The sequence below is a fragment of the Heterocephalus glaber genome, unplaced genomic scaffold (genome assembly GCF_053883595.1).
Source record: "Heterocephalus glaber isolate CG9 unplaced genomic scaffold, H.glaber_assembly_v1.0 deba00001428, whole genome shotgun sequence".
Classification (NCBI taxonomy): Eukaryota; Metazoa; Chordata; class Mammalia; order Rodentia; family Bathyergidae; genus Heterocephalus; species Heterocephalus glaber.
Window position 1 is genome coordinate 11799440 of NW_028258293.1, and position 22291 is coordinate 11821730.

A 22291-nucleotide genomic window follows, 5' to 3' on the forward strand; every position below is an offset into this window, starting at 1 on the left:
AAGGACAGCAGAACACATCTTTCTTTGTTCTCTAAATTAGGGGATGACCACAGGAGCTAAAGTGAAAGCTGGTGGCTAAGAGAGGCTCAGGAAAATCCTGGATGGATCCTGTGATTTCTATTGGAAGGATTGGGAGAAAATCAAGAACAGAGTTATTTGAGATACTGTTCTCCTTTTACAAGATGTTTCATCTGCCTATTTCCACTCACACATGTCTGTCTCCCTTTCTACCCTATCTGGTCTACCTCCCTGTAAGCAATTGTTGTTCTGTCAGTTAATTTGCAACTCAAGCCTAGGTAGCAGAGTAAAAATGTTAGCTTTCTTAGTCAGGTTTTACATTAATGAATAATGTAAATCATCAGATCACTCAAGGCTCACCATGGCTTCACTCCACTTGGTTATTTGGGTACCTTCCTTATCATAGCAAGAACGCGTTCACATGCACACAGCAGTCCAGATGACAGAGAGGTCAGAGTCTCCCTGATTCCCATTTTGCTGGGCCTATGATTGTTACCCTTACTTTATATTTTATTATTATTAGCTGTCAATAGTTGTTTATATTCTTATATTTAATTTATTAATATGAAGAGCTGGATGTTTTGACTTCTTTTATAAATATCTTTTACTTTCCATAGCGTATTATCCTTTTCCTCTTTCCATTTCATGCATGCATAAAAATACCATATTCAAACCCAAATTTTTGTAAAACTATATATACTAACAAAAACTTATTAAAAACAAAACAAAGTTAAAATACCTATCTACGCTGAATTCCCTTTTTGTTTCTCATGCTTCAGTGAGTAGCAGTGCAGTACTGATAACTACTTGTTATTTTGAAAATCATAATTTCAACTAGAAGCAGAATTAAACATGAGCTCTGGGAGTCAGGAGTGAAATATTACAATTTTCATTTCATTTAAATATTTTACCCTAGGAATCCTGCCATTAGAGCTTGGGTCCTCTAGGTGAAAATTTTGAGAAAATCTGTTTAAAAATTTCAGAGATGGGACCTACTTGGAGTCCTTAGGTAATTAGAGACCTGCCCTTAGAAGTTTGTTCTCCTGTGACCCATTCAGTGCCAGGAAGAGGGAGGGTTAATATAAAGGTAGTAAGCCTGGCCGCACCCAGATCTCCATGCTTAATAGTAGGCGATTTTTCTGTTATTTCACTATAATGAAGAACACCTAACTAATATAGAGACCATTAAAAATATTCAGCAATAGTCTTTAATAGTTGAATGTGTCAAATATTTAGTAAGGAATATGCTATGGGTTGGATTGGGACCTCTCAATATTTATACGTGCAAGTACTAATCCCCCTTATCTCAGTATATCACAAGATTTGGAGGTGAAATGTTTATATGCAGACGAGGTCGTTGGATGAGCCTTAGTCCAACATGAATAGTTTCCCTATAAGTAGATAAGATTAGAATACACACATGGAAACATAGACAACATTGGAAGATAGAGAGTGAAGAAAATACCATGCAAACCAAGGATAGAAACTTCAAATAAAACCATGATGAGGTACAACCACATGACCCAGAAAATGGTTAAATTTTTTAAATTCATAGTTTCAAATTTTAGTAAACATTTGAAAAAACAATTTTTCATTCTTTCTTGATTGTAAAGTAAAATGATTCCCCTACTCTGAACTGTAAAATTTTATCAACCCTGGTAGATATCCCAGAAAATGAAAAATTACATTCCTTAAAAATCTCTAGACAGGTGTTTCCTGAAGGTTTATTTATAATAGCCTATCTGGAAACAAACAAATGTCCATCTATTTGTGAACAGCGAAGACAAGGCTTAGCACATCCACAAAACAGAATATTACTCTGCAGCTTTAAAAATCAACAAAGGAGATTCAAGATGGCTGAGTAGAGATGCTTCACACTTAACTCCTCCAGAAAGAAGAAAGGAAGAAACAGGTCTATAGCTGCACTTGGATGTGAAGGACCACAGGAGAACACTGGAAATTATCAAGAAAGAGACTATAGGAAGTGAGAGGGTGAAGGGAAAGGAAAAAATACAAGAAAAGGAAAAAATGGAAACAAAGTCTTTGTAAATAGGAAGGCATGGAGGGATTGAAGGGAGGTCAGTGGAATAGGGAAAAAATAAGACCCAAGATACATCATGTAAAGGTACAAATTCCCAAAGATGAATGTCTTCGCACTGTATACCTAAAATGTACCAATAAACTTACTGAAAAAAAAGAAAGAGACAATAAGTTTATAAGATTCAGAGACCTATGAAAACAGTGCAGTAAGTGAAATAAAATGCCTTGGTCCATTCACTCCTGTGTCCACAGCTAATAGAGCAAGAGATCCCTGTGCCAGGAATAAGGGTAAAAGTGATTCCCAGTAACACTTTCAGTAAGGATAATGATAATCTCAGCTAGGAGATATTTTGCAACCACAACAGGCCTGCATTCAACTTAGATAACCTGAAATCTGCACAATAGCCTGACTTTGAAGAAAGAATTTCCTAGCTTCTCTCAGGGTGCCATAGCCAAGAACTATCTTGAGATGTGAGCTATTATCTTAAGTTTGTTTTGCTCCATGGCTGATAAGCACATAGCTATTCCCATCTCTGGAGTTCCACTGATGCTCCACTGCTTGGGTTTGGTAGTAGCGGTCTCACAAATGCACCTTGGACAAGCAGAGTGACTGTGAACTAAGCCTGCTGGGTGCCTGCATTGTCAGGGACAGGTGTTGCAACATAGAGGGAAATGGAGGGTGCCACCCTCAAGAAGTAAGGATCAGATCACTTGCCTTCTACCGCCATGTCCAAGTGCCACATAGGGATGAAACCGTGCTGGCACTGAAGTCTGATGCTCACATGGTTTCTGCCACCCCTGCTGCCTATGCCAATTTAGGCAGAATTATTGAAGGGCTGAAGGTAACAGAAGTTTCCAATGTTACTCTGTCCACAGGAAGCTGAGGAAGCTCTGAGTCATTCTCTGTCTCCAACTCTTACAATGTGGTTAGGGGATTGGGAGAGAGAAGCTCTGGCTTTAACCTTCCCCCATCTGTGGGTCTGCAAGGCCAAAGAGAGCCAAGAGGAGCTTTGACTAGTCCTAGCTGCAGTCCTTCTTTGGGGAGTGCACTGCCTTCAACAGAAAGGAACATCTTGATTCCTGCTGCCACCCACAATCTAGTTCCTGGTTTTGATTTTACCACTTCTTATCCTTGCATTTGTCTAAATATCCAGTACTGTGAGGACTTGGTATGAGAGTACTACAGATGGATGACAAAAGATGAATTCTGCAAGGTCACCAGAGAGGTCGCTAAAGAAATCAAACCTTACATATCCTTCATCTCAGACTTCTATTCCAGAATTGTGAGAGTATACATTTCTATTGTTTAAATCACCTAATCTGAGGTATTTTGTCACAATAGACACAGCAAACTAAAACTGATCTACTGTGCCTCTGGAATTACTTCAGTTATAGTAAGATAAACTTAATTTATTATTATGTGATAGCCAACCTGACTCCATCTTGAGCCTCAATATCAACTTATACCTGTGCTTGGACGAAGTGCTTGTACTTGGACAAAGCACCCAAAACCCCCACATCCTGTTTGGCCATAAACTTGCTGTAGTTGCAGGACATTTTGTAGCTCACCTGGTGTGTGAAACTTCCTTGTGCCCCTCACTAACCTGGCATGGTTCTGCTTCTGTAAGATTCTGCTTGTTCTGCACTGAGCCCACCCTAACTGAAGGCATGATTTAAAAGGAGAAATCAAACTTCTTCCTGTTGCTGAGAAAACTTTCTGGGCACTAGCACCGCTCAGCTGCTGGCTTAATAAATGGGCTCAAATCTGTCACAGAGTGTGGCACACCTCCATTGTTCTAACTCACTTGTCCATAACAGCTGGAGGCCCCAGCGAGATGGCCACAATATGTGGACTGGCCTCACTGTGATCCCTCCCACCCGCAACAGCAAACTATATGGGAGGCGCCCCTGAGACATTCCAGGGCCCCATTGTAGTCTCACTGCCGAAACACGAGGGGACTGCAGAGATGCCTGTGACACCCTCCAAGTTTTCTGGAGTCCATCTGGTCTGGTCTGGTAAGGATCCTTCTGGTTCTGGTGGGGAACAATAGTTCTTGATGAAGCAATTCTCTGGGCCCCTGCTAAGGTCAGGATGCTGACTGAGGTGGCCCTTTGGTCTGGTCTGGTCTGGTTGCAAGTCAGCCAACCTGGTATGTCCCTGGGGATGTGTGTTTTTAGCCTCTGAATGATTGCTGTTTGAATGGGTGAATGAATGATAATGGACAGTCTAAACTATAGACTGTTCTGTCTGTGTCCCACGAGAAAGAGGGGGATTCCCCCTCAGAGTTACAGGATCTGAATGAGGTCATACTGCAATTCCATGGATGCACCTAAGAAAGTCCAAGTGGGTGCTCTTACAATGAGATAAATATACCATAAAGCCTGGATGGTCCTTAAAGTGGCTGAGAAGCCCGAGACCAGTCAACTGACTGAGTAGTTCCTCCTCACAGAGGAATACCCCCTTCCTTTGTCTGTCGAGACATCGTTGAAAGATGCACCACATGAATAGTAAGGCTTTTTTTCTCTATGTCCAGATGTCTTCTTCTCTTTTTATTTGTTCTTGCAGCTCCTGTTCTTGGGCATCTCCTGCCTGCCCTAAGTCTCTCTACCATGGCATTGTCATCTTCACAACCTGTTACAACCCTGGTCTGCATGCTTAGAAATTTTTCCTCAGGATTTTCTGATGATTATGGAGTGGAAATGTCAAAGAACAAGCCACACTTTTTGTGAGCTCGAGTGGTCCTCTTTTGGTATGGGCTGGCCCTCTGAGGGCTCCCTCGACCCTGCCTTGGTTCAAGCAGTTTGGAATGTTGTTGCTGGATCACCAGTACACCCCAGTCAGTTCCCTTACATCAACTCCTGATTTACTCTAGTGCAGCACCCACCTTCATGGCTAAAGACTTGCACTGCAAAGGTCTATTCAAAGTTGCTCGTTTCCAAAAGCTGTTGTCCTCCTTGTAGGCAAACTCCAGAGAGACAGACACCAATTCTGTAGCAATCAGATGCTGAGGAAATGCTCCCCTGTCCACCTCCATATAACCATAGTTCTTTCCAACAACTCCAGTAAATATTGGATATATTTTCCTCTATTGATTGGCTTAGCATGGTTTTTCTATTGATTGGCTTAGCATGGTTTATCATACATTGTCAGTCTCTAGAGAATAACTTCAAAAAGTAAGTGAAATAATTAAACCTGGGTTGACTTCAGTTCAGCTCTGATATGCAAGGCCCATGGGTCAACTTGTAACTTAAATAAATTTTAAGAGGAAGCATTTTCCCTAGGAAAGGAGAATGGTATGAGAATAAAGTGGAAAATGTGTGGAAATGTATTGAAATAAAAAATGATTTGGATAACCCCATAGAGACATACTTAGTCAAGGTTGCCAGCACCATTTTTAGAAGGAGGTTTCATGTCTCCTTCTTTTCCCTGAAGGAAACTTCTCAATCCTGAATGTAGCATCCAGTGTAGAAAATAGGCTTATGAACTTGGAATAAAATCTTTAACACACTCTGGTAATAAGATTGGTCTTGGTATGTACCCTTACCTTTTGTCCATTATTCTCTCTGGATGTGGAGAGTAGACCCTCATAGAAGAGGATGTGCTTTTCTGAGCATGAGTGACAGCTGAGTACCTACCTCTGTCCTCTCAAAGAAGAAAAGCCAATAGGCGCTGGAGTCAAAGTGGATGACCAAGCCAGACTTATCAAATGCTTAAATGGCCCTTGTGATTTCTTGCATAGGGACTCTGGGCAAATCAGAGACCAGAGCAGTTCGTGACACAATTCCTCATAGAGATGTTTCTGGATATCTGCCTAATTTGCACTCACATCTCACCTTAATTGGTTTATCTTCCTATAAGTAATTGCTATTCTGAAGCCTTTGATTGCAAATGATGAATCCGGACCAGAAGCAATGGCAGCAAATGAGAGCTTGCCTGTGAAGCTGTGTAATAAAAATAAAGCATTTTAAAATTTAGAATACATAAAGAATTTAATGAAGAATGTAGAAAGGGAATTCCATAAAAATAGGCAACAGTCTTGAACAGGCAATTCGTAAAATGGTACATATTGTCATGATGATGGCCAAAATGTATTACTTGTAGAGATAGTATGTTTTGAAGTATACACTGGACAGTTATACCAAAACAGAGAAAGCCTTGGCATTGTCTTTATTTGTAATTGTCTATGGTATAAAGAGGGTAAAAAGTCATCAAGTTGACAAGGAATAGGCTGGGATTATTTGAAAGTGTCAACTGACCTAGACTAACTACATTTCTGAGATTTCCTTTTTGTTAAATTTCTAGTTAGGTTGAGGATCAAGATTTCCTTATTGGACTGAAAACAGCAGCGATATAGTTTTCATTTGCTTTAGCTGGCGCAAACATACTAAGATGCTCGTGCATGTTGTTGCTTCTCTGTTGGCTGCCTCATTGGCATGAACCTACAGCTGGTCCCACAACCACTCTACTTACTCTTCGTCAGCCTCTGATTTTCTTTAACTGCTGGACATGGTGTGTGTTTAGCTCTTTCATGAAAGGAGCCAAATTCACCTAAAGAACCCTCATATTATCAAATCTGCAGGCAATGAGAGAGACTGGAAGGGGTTGTAGTTGGTTTTTCTGAGTCTTGGCTTATGTTTATTGGTACTAGCTTGCTGTAGATTAGAAGCTCCTGCCTGAGAGAAAGAGACAACATCCTTACCAGATAATGTATCCAGAACTTATGGTTGTGTTATAAAAAGCATTCATATGTGCCTTTGGGTGGGCATGCATGTGCACGAGCATGTACAGAGAGAGAGAGAGAGAGAGAGAGAGAGAGAGAGAGAGAGAGAGAGAGAGAGAGAGAGCACAGTTAGTAAATATTTTAATCATTGCAGTAATATGGCCTCTACTACTACCATTCAACTGCTGTTGCACGTGAAAGCTGCCACATACAATGCATAGATAAATGGGGAAATGCCTCTATTTGTATCTTTATAAATCTATATACTTTTTCTCTATATCAGAGTGTGACCTTTCACAGTTATATATGTAATCTTCTAGAGGGACTACTTCTCTGAGTGACTGATGGTAGATACAGAATCACTGCATTAAGGAGATCCTGACATCTCAGTATTTTCCTGGGGAAGATTTTCTCCAGTTTTCTCTCCCTCAGCCATATCCTCCAAGGCCTTCTGGAGAACCAGCTTTAGGGACTGCTGCTGCTGCCTCTGTTGCTGTTTCTGCCTAAAGGAGCCAACAAAGAAGTAAATGATGGGGTTGGCGCTGCTGTTAATACTAGACAGCAAAAAAGCAGCCCTTTCAAGGACCTTAAAGGTTGAAAAGTGAGTGTAAAAAGCAACTGTGCCTGCCAAAGCCCACATGATGCCCACAGGGAGGCCACAGAGGAGGAAGACCAGCACTGACAGCCCTATGGTCACATACAACCTGGTCAGTGGCAACCTGCTGAAGCCACAGAGAATCCTGACCAGCAAGGCCAGGTTGGACCCACAGAGAATAACAAATGGAAGGATCAGACATGGGGCTATGATGAAATGTATTCTCAAACATAGCTCATCGTTCTCAAACAGAGAGCTACATGAGATGTGTACAAGAATGGTGAGCAGTAGGGACAGAGCCCAGAGCAGGGCACATGTGACAGCTGACATGTGTCTTGGGTGGCCACAGCAGTACCAGATGGGGAACAGGACTGCAAGGCAATGCTTGACGCTAATGGCACTGAGCATGAACAGGCGCATGGTGTATGACAACATTCCCGCTGGATGTATGTAGATGTAGTACTTGAAGTCAGAGTGGTCAATGAGTTTCCATAGGTAGAATATAAGAAGGCAGCAGAGGTAAAGGAAGTCTGATGCAGCCAGGTTGAGGATGTAGACTGAAATGGGGTTCCTGCTCACACAGAAGCACAGGAGTCAGAGCACAACCATGTTTCCAGGCAGCCCTGCCATGGCACGGATGACTGTCACTATCTCTGGGATTATGTTCAGTAATGTAGAAGATCAAAGAAAAGTTGAGTGGCCTCTCAGGATGGTTTCATTCATGCTCAGAAGCTCTCCACTGGTGCCCTTGGGAACATAAACAAGTGCTGAGTACCCGCTGCATCATCTATAATTCTAGGACCATGACAGTATTGGGGAGGGACTATCCTTCTGTCACAGGGGAGGAAACAAGGGTCTGTAGAGATTAAGGGATCTACAAAGTCTGGGAGTCCTAAAATCTAGACCAACTCCAGTTTTTATTGACTATTTTTGATTTTTATTAATACATGTTTGAAGTTTATAAAGATTGCATTCACTGTAGAGGATTGGTACACATAAATAATACATTTCAATTCCCATTTTCCCCCACACTTGCCCTCTTTAATTTTTTAGCATCAGATTCATTTATTTATCTTTTAAGACCTTATAAATTTAATCATGAAATATACACATTGAAAACCAGACTAATAAGCCAAAGAACATATAAAACATGTAAGACAATTGTGCTAAATCAAGGTACACTTTTATATACATTATCTACAATGGATTAAAATGCATTTTTTCTTCTTTTTTCCTTATTAACTGTCATATATATATAGTTTTTTGTATAAGAGAAATGATGTGATATTCAAGATTGTGTGTATCAGTTTCTTCACTTAACTTTATGATCTCAATGTACATCCATTTTCTTACAAATGACTCATTTATCCTTTTTATGATAGAGTGGTACTTCTTTGTGTACATGTACTATATCACTTTCTATCCATTTGATATGTTGATGAACATATAGGCTGTTTCCTAGATTAGCTATTATGAACTGTGGTGCTATATACATGGGTATATACATATATATACATGTGCTATATACATGGGGTTGGCTCTATTGTTAACATAGGAGAAGGCAACTAACCATAGACAAGATAAAAGGAAGCATTTATCACGGGATCAGAAGTCCAAGGATTAAGAACAAATGGCTATCAAAATGCAGGCAACAAGGAGGGACACCAGCACCCTGGGCAGGATGGTCACACACAGCCTGTCAGCTGCCTCTATCAGGAGCCGTAGAAGAGTCTAAACAATAGGGCCAGGCGGGACACAAAGAAACCAATAAAACTAGACATAATGTTTTGATAAGAGCAACTGCCCTTCACCAATCATCTTCTAAATCCCAAGCAGGACATACAAATATTAGAACTATTCCAGTGTGGTCTGCACAGTGGCAGAGCCCACAGCAGATGCCCATGATAGCTGAGTGGTTTCTTACATGGAGGCAGCAGAAGCAGAGAGGGTACAGGCAGTATTTGGTGCTAATGGTGAGATATTGAATGATGTGGATAATGGATATAGATGGAATGGAAGAAGTTGATCTAATTCACAGAATGAATAATGTGTCTGCAGAGGACATAGTAAACCATGGCACATTTTAAAATTTAGACACAGAAGGCTTTCCTATGCAGGCAGAGCCAAGGAACTAGAGCATAAATACTGTATGCTTCCTATCACCCACCCCTAACCCCCATCAGGGCAGTCATGAGAATCAGCCAATCCAAGGCAGGATCTTCTTGACACCAGTTGGGGAGGGGCCAGGTTATTTCCATATGTGTGCTGTTCCCTAGGCAGGGATGGTTTGAGCCATGCTCAGAGCCCCTCTGCTGGAGCCCAAGGGAACAGAAACAAGACTTGAGATCTGCTTGATGATCTCTAATCTGCAGGGGCTCCCTGCTACATAGGAATTACTGTCTCCATTTGGAGGAGGAGGAACAAAGGAGTGGAGAGATGAAGTAACTTCAAGAGCTCAGGATTCTTGAAATATGGACTCAAATCCAGCTGTCTGCTGAATTTTGTCTTTTACTGCTACTAGTTTGGTCATTATGATTGCTGTATTATGTTGTGGTGAATTCCTCTATGATATCAATTTTATTGTAGAACTTTTTCACATTCCATAGCTTGATATAGCCTCTTTCCTCAGATTAGGAAATTTTTTCATTTATTACTTTTTGAAATATGCTTTGTGGTTATTTTTTGTCTTTCATCTCCTTTTTGGCTACATATTCTCCATATATTATGTCTCTGATGGTATCCTACAATTCCCATGTGTTTTATTCATTTTTTCATTATTTTATTCTAAGAGCCTCTGTGATAGATTATATCAAATATATTGTCTTTATTTTCACTATTTCTTCAACTTGATTAAAGGAACTGTTGAAAGATTCTATGTTTTGCTTTTTTATTGCATTAATGGTCATTTGAGTTTTTGTTGTCATAATTTCTTCTCAAATATCTTGTTTTGTTGTGTATTTTTCTTTGTATTGTTTATTAAAAAATCAACACAAAAATTAGACATATCTTAGAGTACTCTGTGATATTTTGATACATGTTTAGTTTTCATAAAGTCAAACTAGGATATGAATATCTATGTTCTAGGGTATCATTACTTCATGGTTAAACTTTCAAACTCTTCCAATTTTTGAAACATTTACAGTATATCATTATTATCTTCAGTCATCTTACTGTGCAATAGAATATCAGAGTGATTTCTCCTAACTTAGTGCACATTGTTCAAACGTTCCCTGTCCTTTTCTCCTCTCTAGTCTTCCTAGGCTCTGCTACCATTCTGCTCTTAAGTTCTGTAAGATCAGCTTTATTAGGTTCCACATATTAGTGACATCATGAAGCAATGGTCTTTCAGTTCTTTTCTTGACTTAATTCAAGTAATGCAAGTGTCCTCTGATTCCATTCATTTTATCAGAAATAACTACTTATTTTTCATTAGTCAGGATTGAGCACAGGAGTTTTACACTGCCTTATAACCACAGCCCCTTTTTTACTTTTTCCTCTGAGCCAGGGCCTTTCTAAGTCTCTAAATCGCCCAGGCTGGGCACAAGCTGAAATTTTCCTTTATTTTTAAAATTCTTATATTCTTGAAATTCACTGACCTTTTTAAAGAGGGTTATTCTGAATTATTTTTACATCAATTCATAGATTGCCCTTTGTTTATAGCCCATGTTGGGGCTTGCCTAGTTACTTTTGACAGTTTCTTGATTTCCCTAGTCTTTGTAATTCTTATGTCACTTGTTTGGGTTGTTGGGTATTTGTAGAAATAGTTATCCTTCTACACTGATGTTTTATAGTATTGCTGGAGTTCTGTGGAAGAGTAGACCTTCACTATGTGGTCTAAACTGTCATCACCAGTGAATAAGCTAATAATGACCCAGGAAAGGCAAATCATGTCTGCAGCTTGTGCAGATGGCTGGCCACTATCTTTGCTCTAAATTCGGGTTGGGCAGCTTATGGGCCTCTCTGACTTTGCAAAACTTGGCTCAGATCTGCAATTAGGCTGAGCTACCTGATGTGCACTACAATTGCCTTACATCTGGCTGAGCCAAAATGTCTAATTCCCTGAAGAGAAAGTACTATTCTTTGTGCTCAGCAGCTGGACAGAATTCCCAGAGAAACTATAAGATTAACTAGATCAGGATGGATCCTGATTGTCCATCTTGATTATCAGATTTGAATCCCTCACTGTCACCCTGTCAACAGTAAAATTACCAGGAGGGATCTTTCAGGTCTTCTGTCTATTCTTCCTGTAGGCCTTGTGGCTCACTGAATACTCCTCTCTAGTGAGGATTTATGTAAATTTTGCCTAAATAGAAAGTACCAAGTCTGGCTTTAAAAACTTGTACACAAACTCTTGCCTTTCCCACATTCTTCTTGCTGGATGTGGCAAGGTGGCCTGGATTGACTCCTGTGGAACTTTTCTTCTCTAAAGGACACAACTCTGCCCTTGAGATGTGCCTTCAGGGGCAGGAGAGATGTTTAGTACTTAAATGAGACTTATCAGGATACTGGACAGCCCTTTGTTTTCCTGTGCAGAGACTTGCTAGAAAATAAGTGCGTGGAGTGTGTTGCATCATGTTCCTCATGAGATACTTTTCATCATTTGGTTTAAAGTTGCTTCTGTATCTCAGATTCTGTCTATCTCCACCACATCCTGTCATCTGGCCTGTAAGCAGTTATTGTGCAGATTCTTGCTTGCCAGTAATGCCAAGGGATGAGAACTATGCTGGACACCTCTACTAACTAAGAACGAGCTCTTAGTTTTCACTCAAGGCCCTCCATGCATTGGCCTCCTTTTTTATGTTCGAGCAGCAATGTGGGCCAATTTAAAGTTTCTTTCTACATGGCACAGAGATGTGTCAAAATAAAGGTGAATGTTTCCAGAGATGCTATTCTCTAAAGAAACAATTTATTACAGAATTCCTTCTTAAATCTTTTTCTCTTAGTTAAGACTATAGCTGTGAACAGTAATTATTTCTCTTTTCAAATTTATCTGTGTTAAGAAATGGATAGTTTCCACCCAGGAGCTGAATGAATGCAGCACAACTCTGGCCACACAGACTCCAGGATACACAGGGGGTGAGTGAGAACTGGATTAAACCAGATGAGTTGTGTGTGTCAAATTGGCAGCAGGGAGTGAGACAAGTGGGTGGGGAGCTCGTGCAAGGTGGTGATTGTAACAGATGACAGAAGCTAAATGTGGCAAGGAAGCAAGTGGTGTCAAGTGAGCCATGTTGGGTCAAGAGACTTGATGGAATGTGGATGGATTAGGAAGGACCTCGGAGCTGAGGCTCAGGAGAAGGAGTTTTATGGGTGGGGGATGAGTGTCGGGCAGTGTGATCTCATATTTGAGACTCTGAGTCCATACCAGTGTGGGTGATGACAAGATGAAGACTCAGTGGTCAGAATGAATGGTCAGAATGGACTGGATGACAGGTTAAAGGAAGACAATGAAGATGATAGAGAAGTTTGATGTTGAATTAATCATCTAAGAGAATATTATACTTATTACAAATGTACATAGGGTTGATTGGGGGATGTCTATGAATTAGGCATTCAGGCCACAAAATAATATAGTAAACTTTTATGTTCTGCTAGAAACCTTAGGCATATATTGAAATTTTTGTTTGCTACTAGTTTCTCTTTACAAGTGAAGAAATAAGAGTACAAGGTACAAAGTAAGTGAAAAAATGTTCAACATCACTCATCATTTGAGAGATGCAGATGAAAAAAACACTGAGATTTCATCTCACCCCAGAAAGAATGGCTGCTATCAAGAAATCAACAAATAACTAATGCTGGCTGGTTTGTGGGGAGAAAGGAACCCTTCTTCATTGTTGGTGGGAGTACAGACTGGTGCAACCACTGTGGAAATCAGTATGGAGATATCTCAAAGAACTAGGACTAGAGGTTCCATTTGACCCAGCTATTCCCCTGCTGGGTATCTTCCCAAAAGAATTAAAAGAATCATACCACAGTGATATATGCGCATCCATGTTCATAGCAGCACAGTTTGTAATAGTTAAAGCTTGGAAGCAGCCCAAGTGCCCATCAACTGGAAACTGGATAAAGAAAATGTGGGGTTTTTTAATAAAATGGAGTACTACTCAGCCATAAAGAATGAAAAACTATAGTCATTTATAGCTAAATGGATGCATATCGAGGCCATACTCTTAAGTGAAATAAATAGGACACGTATAAATACCGAATAGTTTCACTAGTGTGAGAAACTGATAGTGTAAACAAGGGTTAAAATGATTAAAAGGAATAATTGATAATTTAAAATAGGAATAAAGGTCCAAAGATGAAGGAGTGAAGGGAGGGGAAGGGGAAAGGAAAAGAGGGAAAGGAAAAACTATGAGAAAAGAAAAAAAATGGAAATGAAATCTATGTAAATAGGAAAGGGCCGAGTGGGTGAAGGGTGGACAGGTAATGGGGAAAAAAATAAGGACCAAGATATATCATGTACAGGTACAAACACCCAATGATAAATGTGAGTGAATTGTATACCTAAAATGTACCAATAAAAGAACTAAAAAGAAAAAGAGTACAAGGCACAAGGCATGGCCCAGTCTGCATCTCCTCTCTCTTTGTGGTTCCTCCCAGATTCTGAAATTTGTGACTATTATATTTTCAAATGTGTAACATGATGTGAGAAATGCAAGGTTATCTATCTAAAAGTCAACGTACTATAGCCAACACATTTTGAAAGCTTTTCAACAAGACTCGCTAAATTTATTTCCTAAATTTCTAATTACTAGTTAGCACGAATGTGAATATATCCTCCCTATCAAAGTACAAAAGACTTAATGTTTAATTTTGGTAAGAAATATAATGTTGATTTACATTAGCAATGAATCATCTCTTTCTTCCTCTCCTACAATTCATGCACAGTGCTATTTATGAAGGAAAATTCTTTAGCCAAAGCTACATAAATGAGGAAGTCATAAGACTCCTATGACTTACTATGTAATAATCCTCAGACTGAGATAACCACATCAAGACAAAGCAGTCTGCCTGTGCATACACTGGAACTCCTATCATTTCTTTTTCTCAGATCTGGAGGATCCTTCACTTGTAGCTAAACTGTAGTGTGTGGATACTGTGTATGGTAGAGGTTACACATTGGTGGACTGGGGAGACCATTTTATCTGGATCTAGGGAAACAGAGTTCTGTATACTGTGCTGGGTTATAACAATGAATACATTTGGTTGGGAACATTGAAAACTACATGTGGTATTGTTTTTCAAAGCTACACATCACTGTCTCCTGGATTCTCAGAGTTTATTTTTCAACTCCCCTCTCTGAGGTGTATCTAGGGGCAGCCTCAAAGCTGTGATCTGCAGAGATTTGCTGAGTTTCTATACCATGTCACGTGGTTCTTTCTGTGTGCTTGAGAATGAGTAGCCACTGGTGCCTAATAATCCTAAACCCTATCTTGCACCTAAGTTTTATCAATATAATTTATATGATGATGGATAGATCAGCTGTTTTTAATTCTACCTTCCATGAGGCCTGAGAACTGGAGTTAAGGAAAGCCAGCCAAAACAACTGCTACTAAATCTTAAGACTTACTTCATCTTTTGAAACTTAATAGATCATTAAACTGTTGATAAATGTTATCCAAGACATTTCTCACTTTGACATAAACATTAAAAGTAAAATGTCAAACTGTGACTTATTCTGTTACTTCTAGACTTACATCACTCCGGGTCAGACCTAATTGAACATCATTTTCAATGATAAAGGACTTGGTTTTTATAACCAGATTCCAAGAACGGCTAGTCACCCTTTCAGGGACAAGTGACTCCAGATTTCTGGACAACCTACTGAACTGTTCAGATGCAGGCAAAAGTTATGGTTAAGTACATTGTTTCCCAAAAGACCTGATGATCTAGTGAGCCTTATAGACTCATTCACTCTGAATCAAGCTGTTTACTTCCATCAATGCCCCAGTCACAGGTTGGAATATGACTCACAAGAATAGAGTCTAGCAGAAATAAGGAATTATTTCTTTAAAACTATCATATATATGGCAATTATCAGTAGAGTTTTCTATCTGAGGAAGTGACTATTTCCACTGTAATGAAACTAAAAATGAAAAATTCTAAGAAAAGATTTAGAGAAGATAATGTATCTTTTAACAGAGAGCCACACACTATTCTACTTTTAAAGTAAAGTAGAGCTTTTTCTGAAGAAACTTGACATTCTATGTTAAAGTAATCAATTGAAGACACTGAGGAATCACTGAGATACTTCGGAGGCATGAGCCTGGGAGAAGAGGAGAGAACCATCAAGTGTGGCAGAGTAATATTCACATCTGGTCACATCCAGTGACCAGGAAGAGGCTCCTCAGCACTGCTCCCTGCTGCTTCCCAGGTGTCCAGGGTTCCCTGAGGAAGGCTTATTCACAGTCCTGCTCCCCAGGAGAGTCCGACAGATCCCCTGTGGAAGCAGATTGAGAGCTGCTCTTACAGTGAGTGCTTAAAGGAGCAAAAAAAAAGGGGGGGGGGCGGAGCTGGGGATTTAGCTCAGTGGTTCTGGCGCCTGCCTCACAAGTGCAAGGTCCTGAGTTCAATCCTCAGTACCAAAAAAAAAAAAGGGAAATGATGGATTTGTGCAGCCGTTAACATGGGCCAAAAATTTTCTCTCTATTGCAGAATTCAAAGAGAAGAAGTGATTTTGATAGCTTTGTGTCTAAGATGAGTGCATGCAGAATAGGGCAAATAGATCATGGTCTAGGAACAGGAGGACAGTATGGCTTCTTGCTATGACAGGTGTAAAGATGACAATTCCTAGGGGGGCTATAAATACCTCAGTAAGTCTCTGATTGAAGACTGAAGGCCTTTTAATATCCACGTTTTCAAGCTCCAGCTACTGCACATTCTGTATTCAGTAGTAATTCAGTGAATGAATTCATGAATGATATACGTGATACTTGTGAAAGATTTATTATACATGGCAAAATAAAAAGAAAAATACAATGAAAGCTATGAGAAAACATACTGTACTTGGAATGAAATGAAAGGAATTGTATTCATCATAATTCTTTTTGTGAACACTTCTGGATGTGCTTAGAATTATTATGTGGGCCCAAGTAACTTAGGATGACCATTGGGTATTGTGGTGTGTATGTGTGTGTGTGTGTGCATTCACATGCATATGTGTGTCACTAGAGACTGAATCCAGGAGGCATATCAGCTGTGTTAGAACTATTCAATTCTCTTGTTGTCCTGTGAAAAGAGCCACAGACAATATGTAAATAAAAGGTCCAGGCATGTGTATGTGTGTATGTATATGTTTACCTTTATATATATATATCTCTATCTGTATCTATCTATATCTGTGTCAGGGTTTGATCTTACACTATTATGTTGGTAATCTTGTAGAGGTTCAACTTCCAGGAGTGAACACTTGTAGAAACAAAAACACTAAAAGGAAGGAATCCTGACCTCTCCATGCTATCCTGAGGAAGTCTATTTTTGTTTACTTTTCTCCACCTCAGTTACACTCTCTAAGCCCTTCTTGAGAATCAACTTCAGGGACTTTCCCTGCTGCCACTGATGCTGATTCTGCTTAAAGGAGACAACAAAGAAGTAAATTAAGGGGTTGGTGCTGGTGTAGATACCAGACATGAACACAGCAATGATACTATAATAAAAAAAAGTCTCTGGTATTTGTAAATCAGGACAACAAAGACACAGGATACCTACAGGGAGGCCCCAGAAGAGGAAGACCAGCACTGCAAGCCTGATTTTCACATACAGCCTGGTCATTTGCAACCTCCTGGAGCCACAGAGCATCCTGACCAGCAAGGCCAGGATGGACCCACACAGAACCACAATTGAAAAGATCAGCCATGCAGCAGTGATGAAAGACATTGTAGGACATGGATAACAGGAAAACTTAAAGGAGAAGTAACAGTATACATGTACCAGGATGCTCAGTAGCAAGAACAAGGCCCAGAGCAGGGCACATATGACAGCTGACATGTGTCTTGGGTGGTGGAGTCTATGCCAGATGGGCCACAGGACAGACAGGCAGCGCTCAGCACTAATTGCACTGAGCATGCTCAGGCTGGTGATGTAGGAGCACATAATCACAGGGAATAAGAACTTGTAAATAGTGAGAGAGGTGAAATCGAAGGCATAGAAGAGGTCATTCACAGAACCTGTAATGTGGCAGCCCAGGAAGAAAAAGTCAGCTCCTGCCAGACTGAGACCATGTTCCTGTGCACACAGAAGCCCAAACCAGAGCACAACTGCATTTCCTGCCAGCCCAACCAGAGCAAAGATAACGTTCAGCAACTCTAAGATCAGTATTATCATGGCAAAGGGAAAATCCAGAACACTCCCATCCATTGGTGTGATTTCCTGTTGAATTCATGTTCAGAGACTCTCCACTGTTGTTCCTAGGAATACAAAAAAAAACAAACTGAGCACCTGTTGCATGGTCTCTTATTCTTGGGCCTCCTGCTATGTGAGAATTGCTGTCTTTGGGTTACAGAGGAAGAAACAGAGTCTTTCAGAGCTTAAGCATTTAATGATTGGGAGTCCTGGAACCAAAATGCAAACAAGTTCCAGGGATTCTTAATACTAGGCTTTCTCTACTCCAATATAGATACTCTAGGAGAGGCAAATATTCTATAATCTAATTGTACACAATGACCCAACCAATTCCTGCCAGTGGTTAGGACATGTCTCAGAAGTTCTTTCTAAGGAAGAGAACAGTCAAGAAAACTATCTCAAATATGAAAAAAGGATAGGGGACCCAGTTATTACTCTGTCCTGGGCCAGAAACTATCACTAGGTGAGGCATTGCAAAAAGACAGAGATGAACCAGAACATGCTCATGATGAGAATTGTCTAACCAAGTGGGAGAGGTCATAGAGGCATAAAAGGAATGTAACCTCTTACTAGTACAGTTGTGATGATGGCTGGTCATGGTGGGCTTGCAATGGCTCAGTGTGTCAGCCATTAAAGATGGAGGACTGCTGTTTCCCCAGGGTGTAAAGTAGTGTGTGACATACTGTGTTCTCAATAGTAACTCGGTGAAGGAATGCATGAAGGAAGAGTATCATGGCTGTAGAACATTTGGATTAAATGGAAAAAATTTTTAAAGGTAACCTAATTAAAGATATTAGAATGTTCAGTTAAAATAAGATGATCAAATTTTATATATCATGGTTATTTTTGAGGAAAGTATTGTCTTTAAAATAATTACTTAAGTGTGTGAAATTCAGTCAGTGAAGGCACAATCATCATCAACATCCCACCCATGACACTATCCCGAACATTCCAGTTCATTGGTGTGTGTTCTGTGTAACCACTGCAATGGTTACACTCATGTTCAGAAGCTCTTTTCTGGTACCCCTAGGCTCACAAACAAATGGTTGACCACTGATGCACATTCATATAGTGAGTTTATAAAGTGGCTTTGTGGAGGACATAGAAGCATTTTAATGTACAGTGTTGGGTAGGAGTTGAGTTCACACTGAAATTCCAATGATATATAGGATAAAAGAGTAACAGAGGTTGAGGTTGGACTTCCACTGAAAAGAAGTATTTCAAGTATAAAAGTATTCAAAGGAAGACTACTAAGTGTTGTGCTGTGAGGTGTGCAATGTAAATTGACACTGTATTGTGTCCTTGGAGATTTTCATGCTGTTTTGTACATAAACACTTTTGTGAGTGGAATCTTTGAAAGGAAAAAGAAATGCAGGGTATGAAATGTAAAAGATCATGCTCATGTGGATTTTATCTGGAACAAGAGGACCACTTTATATCTGAGTGACTATTAACAAGTGATTGAGAGATACAGTCTTTTGAATCCTCTGAAATACCTATAGGATGAGAGTAGTATTTCCATTTTACTGAAGATGGAACTAGAGCTCAGAGAATGAATGATTTGTCCTTGTCTCACACTATGAACGGAACCCAGCAGTGCTGCTCAGAATCCATCCATTGGACCAACAGACTCAGCACCAGAGAGCTGTTAATTACAAACACATGAGGGCAAATGCAGACCAATAAATTCTAAGTTAAATCCAAGTTAGTCCTCATCTTTATGAACTAAATAAAATCTAGAATTAATAAACACTAGAGAGAAAGGGAAGACATGAAATGGGGTTGGGGAAAATTGTGTGTGGAGGCTAAATAGGAATAGATATCAAAATCCAGAAACCCTTTCCTTCCTAACAAAGGCAGTCATGGTATTAGAATCCTGATGACTTGCTTAGAAGAGAGGCCTCTACAGGTGGAAAAAGGATACATCCTCCCCCTGTGCTGCAGAGGCATCAGAAGTGAGTGCATCTATCATGCTCTCTTTAACACAGCCAAGGTTCCATAGCCTTGGCTGGACCGAAGAAAATATGTTTGGAAAACTAGAAATTCTATTCCCACCCAGGACGGTTTATTTTGCATATGTGTTTTTCGAGCCACTGGGAAAAACTACCAGGACCATGGAGGGCATAAGGAGAAGGATTTTAGATCTATCTCAATATTTCTTATGATCAATCTTTTATTTTGCTCTTTATTTTCTCTCTGCTATTGTGATGGTGAGTTGGACAGAGGATTGCTTCCTCACCTGCCTGATCATCCTCTCCTATTGCTAAAACTGGTGCTATGGCTCTGGTCTCCTTCCAGAAACTACTCCATCCCTTGTCTTTATAATTGTAGGGCTGGATATCCTGCTTCACTGTTGCTTGCATTGATACTGTAGATTATCAATTTCCCTTAATCCTGTCTTTCTTTGCAAATAGTCAACTAGAGAAATACTTCTGAATTATTTCAGTTTGGGATAACCTTTTCCTTTGGGCACCTTCACAAGTATATGAAGGAGAATAACTTTAAAAGCAAATAAACTAATGAAAATTAGGTTTCAGAATCCTCAGCTCTTGAGTTAAATCCCTGGAGGTAACCTTGCTTTTTACATAAGGAAAAAGTAGGATTACTCCTATGACTGCAGATTTGAATGGTTGAAATAATGGGAAGGAGGAGGGAGATGGATCAAAATGGAGAATCATCTGGAGAACGCCATTATGAACACCCACATGTGATGCTCCCAGCACTCACTTTTCAAATGAAAGCCTCATGTCTTCTCCCTTTCTCTGAAGGAAGCTCTTTGACCCCCGTCTACAACACCCAAAAGTGGGACAGAGGATTATGAACCTAGGCAAAAATTGACATGCTTGGAAAATAGGAAATAGGATGTTATATGCACTTACCTTCGTTGTAGTCTTCTTTCTAGAGTTAGAAAGCTCATCTGTGCTGAAGAAGGAAAGTCTTTCTGGACTGACTGACACCAGAGGACTCTTCTCTGTCCTCTAATTCAGAGGCTGCCTGCAGGACCTGGAATACAACCTGGAGGACAAGTTGCCTTTATCACGAAGCTATATGGCTCATGTGATTTCCTACACAGGGACTGTGGGCAAATCAGAGAACACAGGATTTTGATACATGCACTCTTACAGAAGTATTTCTGGGCATCTGTCCAATTTCCACTCACAAATCAACTTCTCTCATTATATCTTATGTGGTTTATGTTCCTTTAAGTAATTGCTATCCTGAAGCCTTTAATTGCCAACTCTGAGCCTAGGCAGCAGCAATGTCCAGCAAAGTGAAATGGCTTGTGAAGCTTTATAAATAAAGAATGAGGTATATCCTAGGGTCATTGAAGTCACATTATGTCTTAATTTTTCTTTCATGTTTTCTTTATTTAGCAGTAATTCATTAATGTAAATGCTTTAAGTCTAAATGACACCTACGTAAAAGTCTACCTGAGTCCCATTCTACACAGACCACTTCTTCTATACTTTATATTTGTATTTGTTGTCTCTCAATATTAAATTTTTCTAATTCATTAATCTTATTGGTATGTTTTAGGTTACAATATGCTGACATTCATTATTGGGAATCTGTACCTTTATACTATATATCTTGGTTCTTATTTTTGCCCTTATTTCATTCCCCTGCCTTCCCTTCAACACCTTCATCCCTCCCTCTCAATATTAAATTTTATTTCTGGTTGTATTCTCCATATTAACAGAAGGATCAAATGCCTTCCATTGCAAAATGTAAACAGTTCAGATCACACAACATTTCCTTATTTCTGCCTCCTTCTTATCCTTGCGAAGAATTGGTACAGGTACATAATGCATATTAATTTTTTGGTATTTTTAATAAAGTTTACTGATACATTTTAGATATACATAATGATCACATTCATCATAGGGAATTTGTACCTGTGCATGATATATCTTCCTTTTTCCCCCATTCACCTACCTTCCCTTTAATCCCTCTTCCCCTCCTTATTTACAAAAATTTTATTTCCATTTTTCCTTCTTTTCTCATTTTCTTTTATTCTTTTTTTTTTTTTTGCATGTGAACAACTTTTTTTATTAAATTCTATTATTGGTACATTGTAGGTATACAACATAATTACATTTCTCATTGGGAATTGTACCTTTACATGATGCATCTTGGTTCTTATTTTTTCCCCATTCCTAGCCCTCCCTTCATCCCCTCCACTCTTCCCTATTTACAAAGACTTTATTTCCATTTTTTCCATTTCTCAGCATTTTTCCTTTCCCTTCTTTCCTTTCCCCTGCCCCTCCCAACAGCCCTACCCCTTTGGACCTTTTCTTCCTATTTTACATTTTCGATTATTCATTCTAATTATTGGTACACTTTAGGTATGCAATATAATGACATTCATCATTGGAAATTTGCACCTTTACATAGTCTCTCTTGGTTCTTATTTTTCACCCTTGCCCAGCCCTCCCTTCGACCCCTCCAGTCCGCCTTATTTACAAAGATTTTGTTCCTATTTTTCCATTTTCTCATATTAATCCCATTCCCTTCTATCCTTTCCCCTAGCCCTCCCACTTCCTTCCCCTTTGCCCCTTTCTTCCTATTTCAC

At 39.6% G+C, this 22291-nt stretch overlaps 2 protein-coding genes across 2 annotated transcripts; both read right to left on the reverse strand.

The window, feature by feature from the left end:
• Positions 1–7090: 7090 nt before the first annotated feature.
• LOC101712746 (mas-related G protein-coupled receptor member X1-like) lies at positions 7091–16832 on the reverse strand. The gene is made up of 2 exons (XM_004851786.2): positions 16825–16832; positions 7091–7945 (listed from the first exon to the last, which is right to left on the reverse strand). The coding sequence occupies exons 1-2, from the start codon at positions 16830–16832 to the stop codon at positions 7147–7149; spliced, it is 807 nt and encodes a 268-aa protein (XP_004851843.2). The 3' UTR covers positions 7091–7146.
• LOC147827970 (mas-related G protein-coupled receptor member X1-like) lies at positions 16742–17733 on the reverse strand. The gene has a single exon (XM_087212028.1). The coding sequence runs from the start codon at positions 17731–17733 to the stop codon at positions 16849–16851; it is 885 nt and encodes a 294-aa protein (XP_087068154.1). The 3' UTR covers positions 16742–16848.
• Between the last annotated feature and the right edge of the window lie 4558 nt (positions 17734–22291).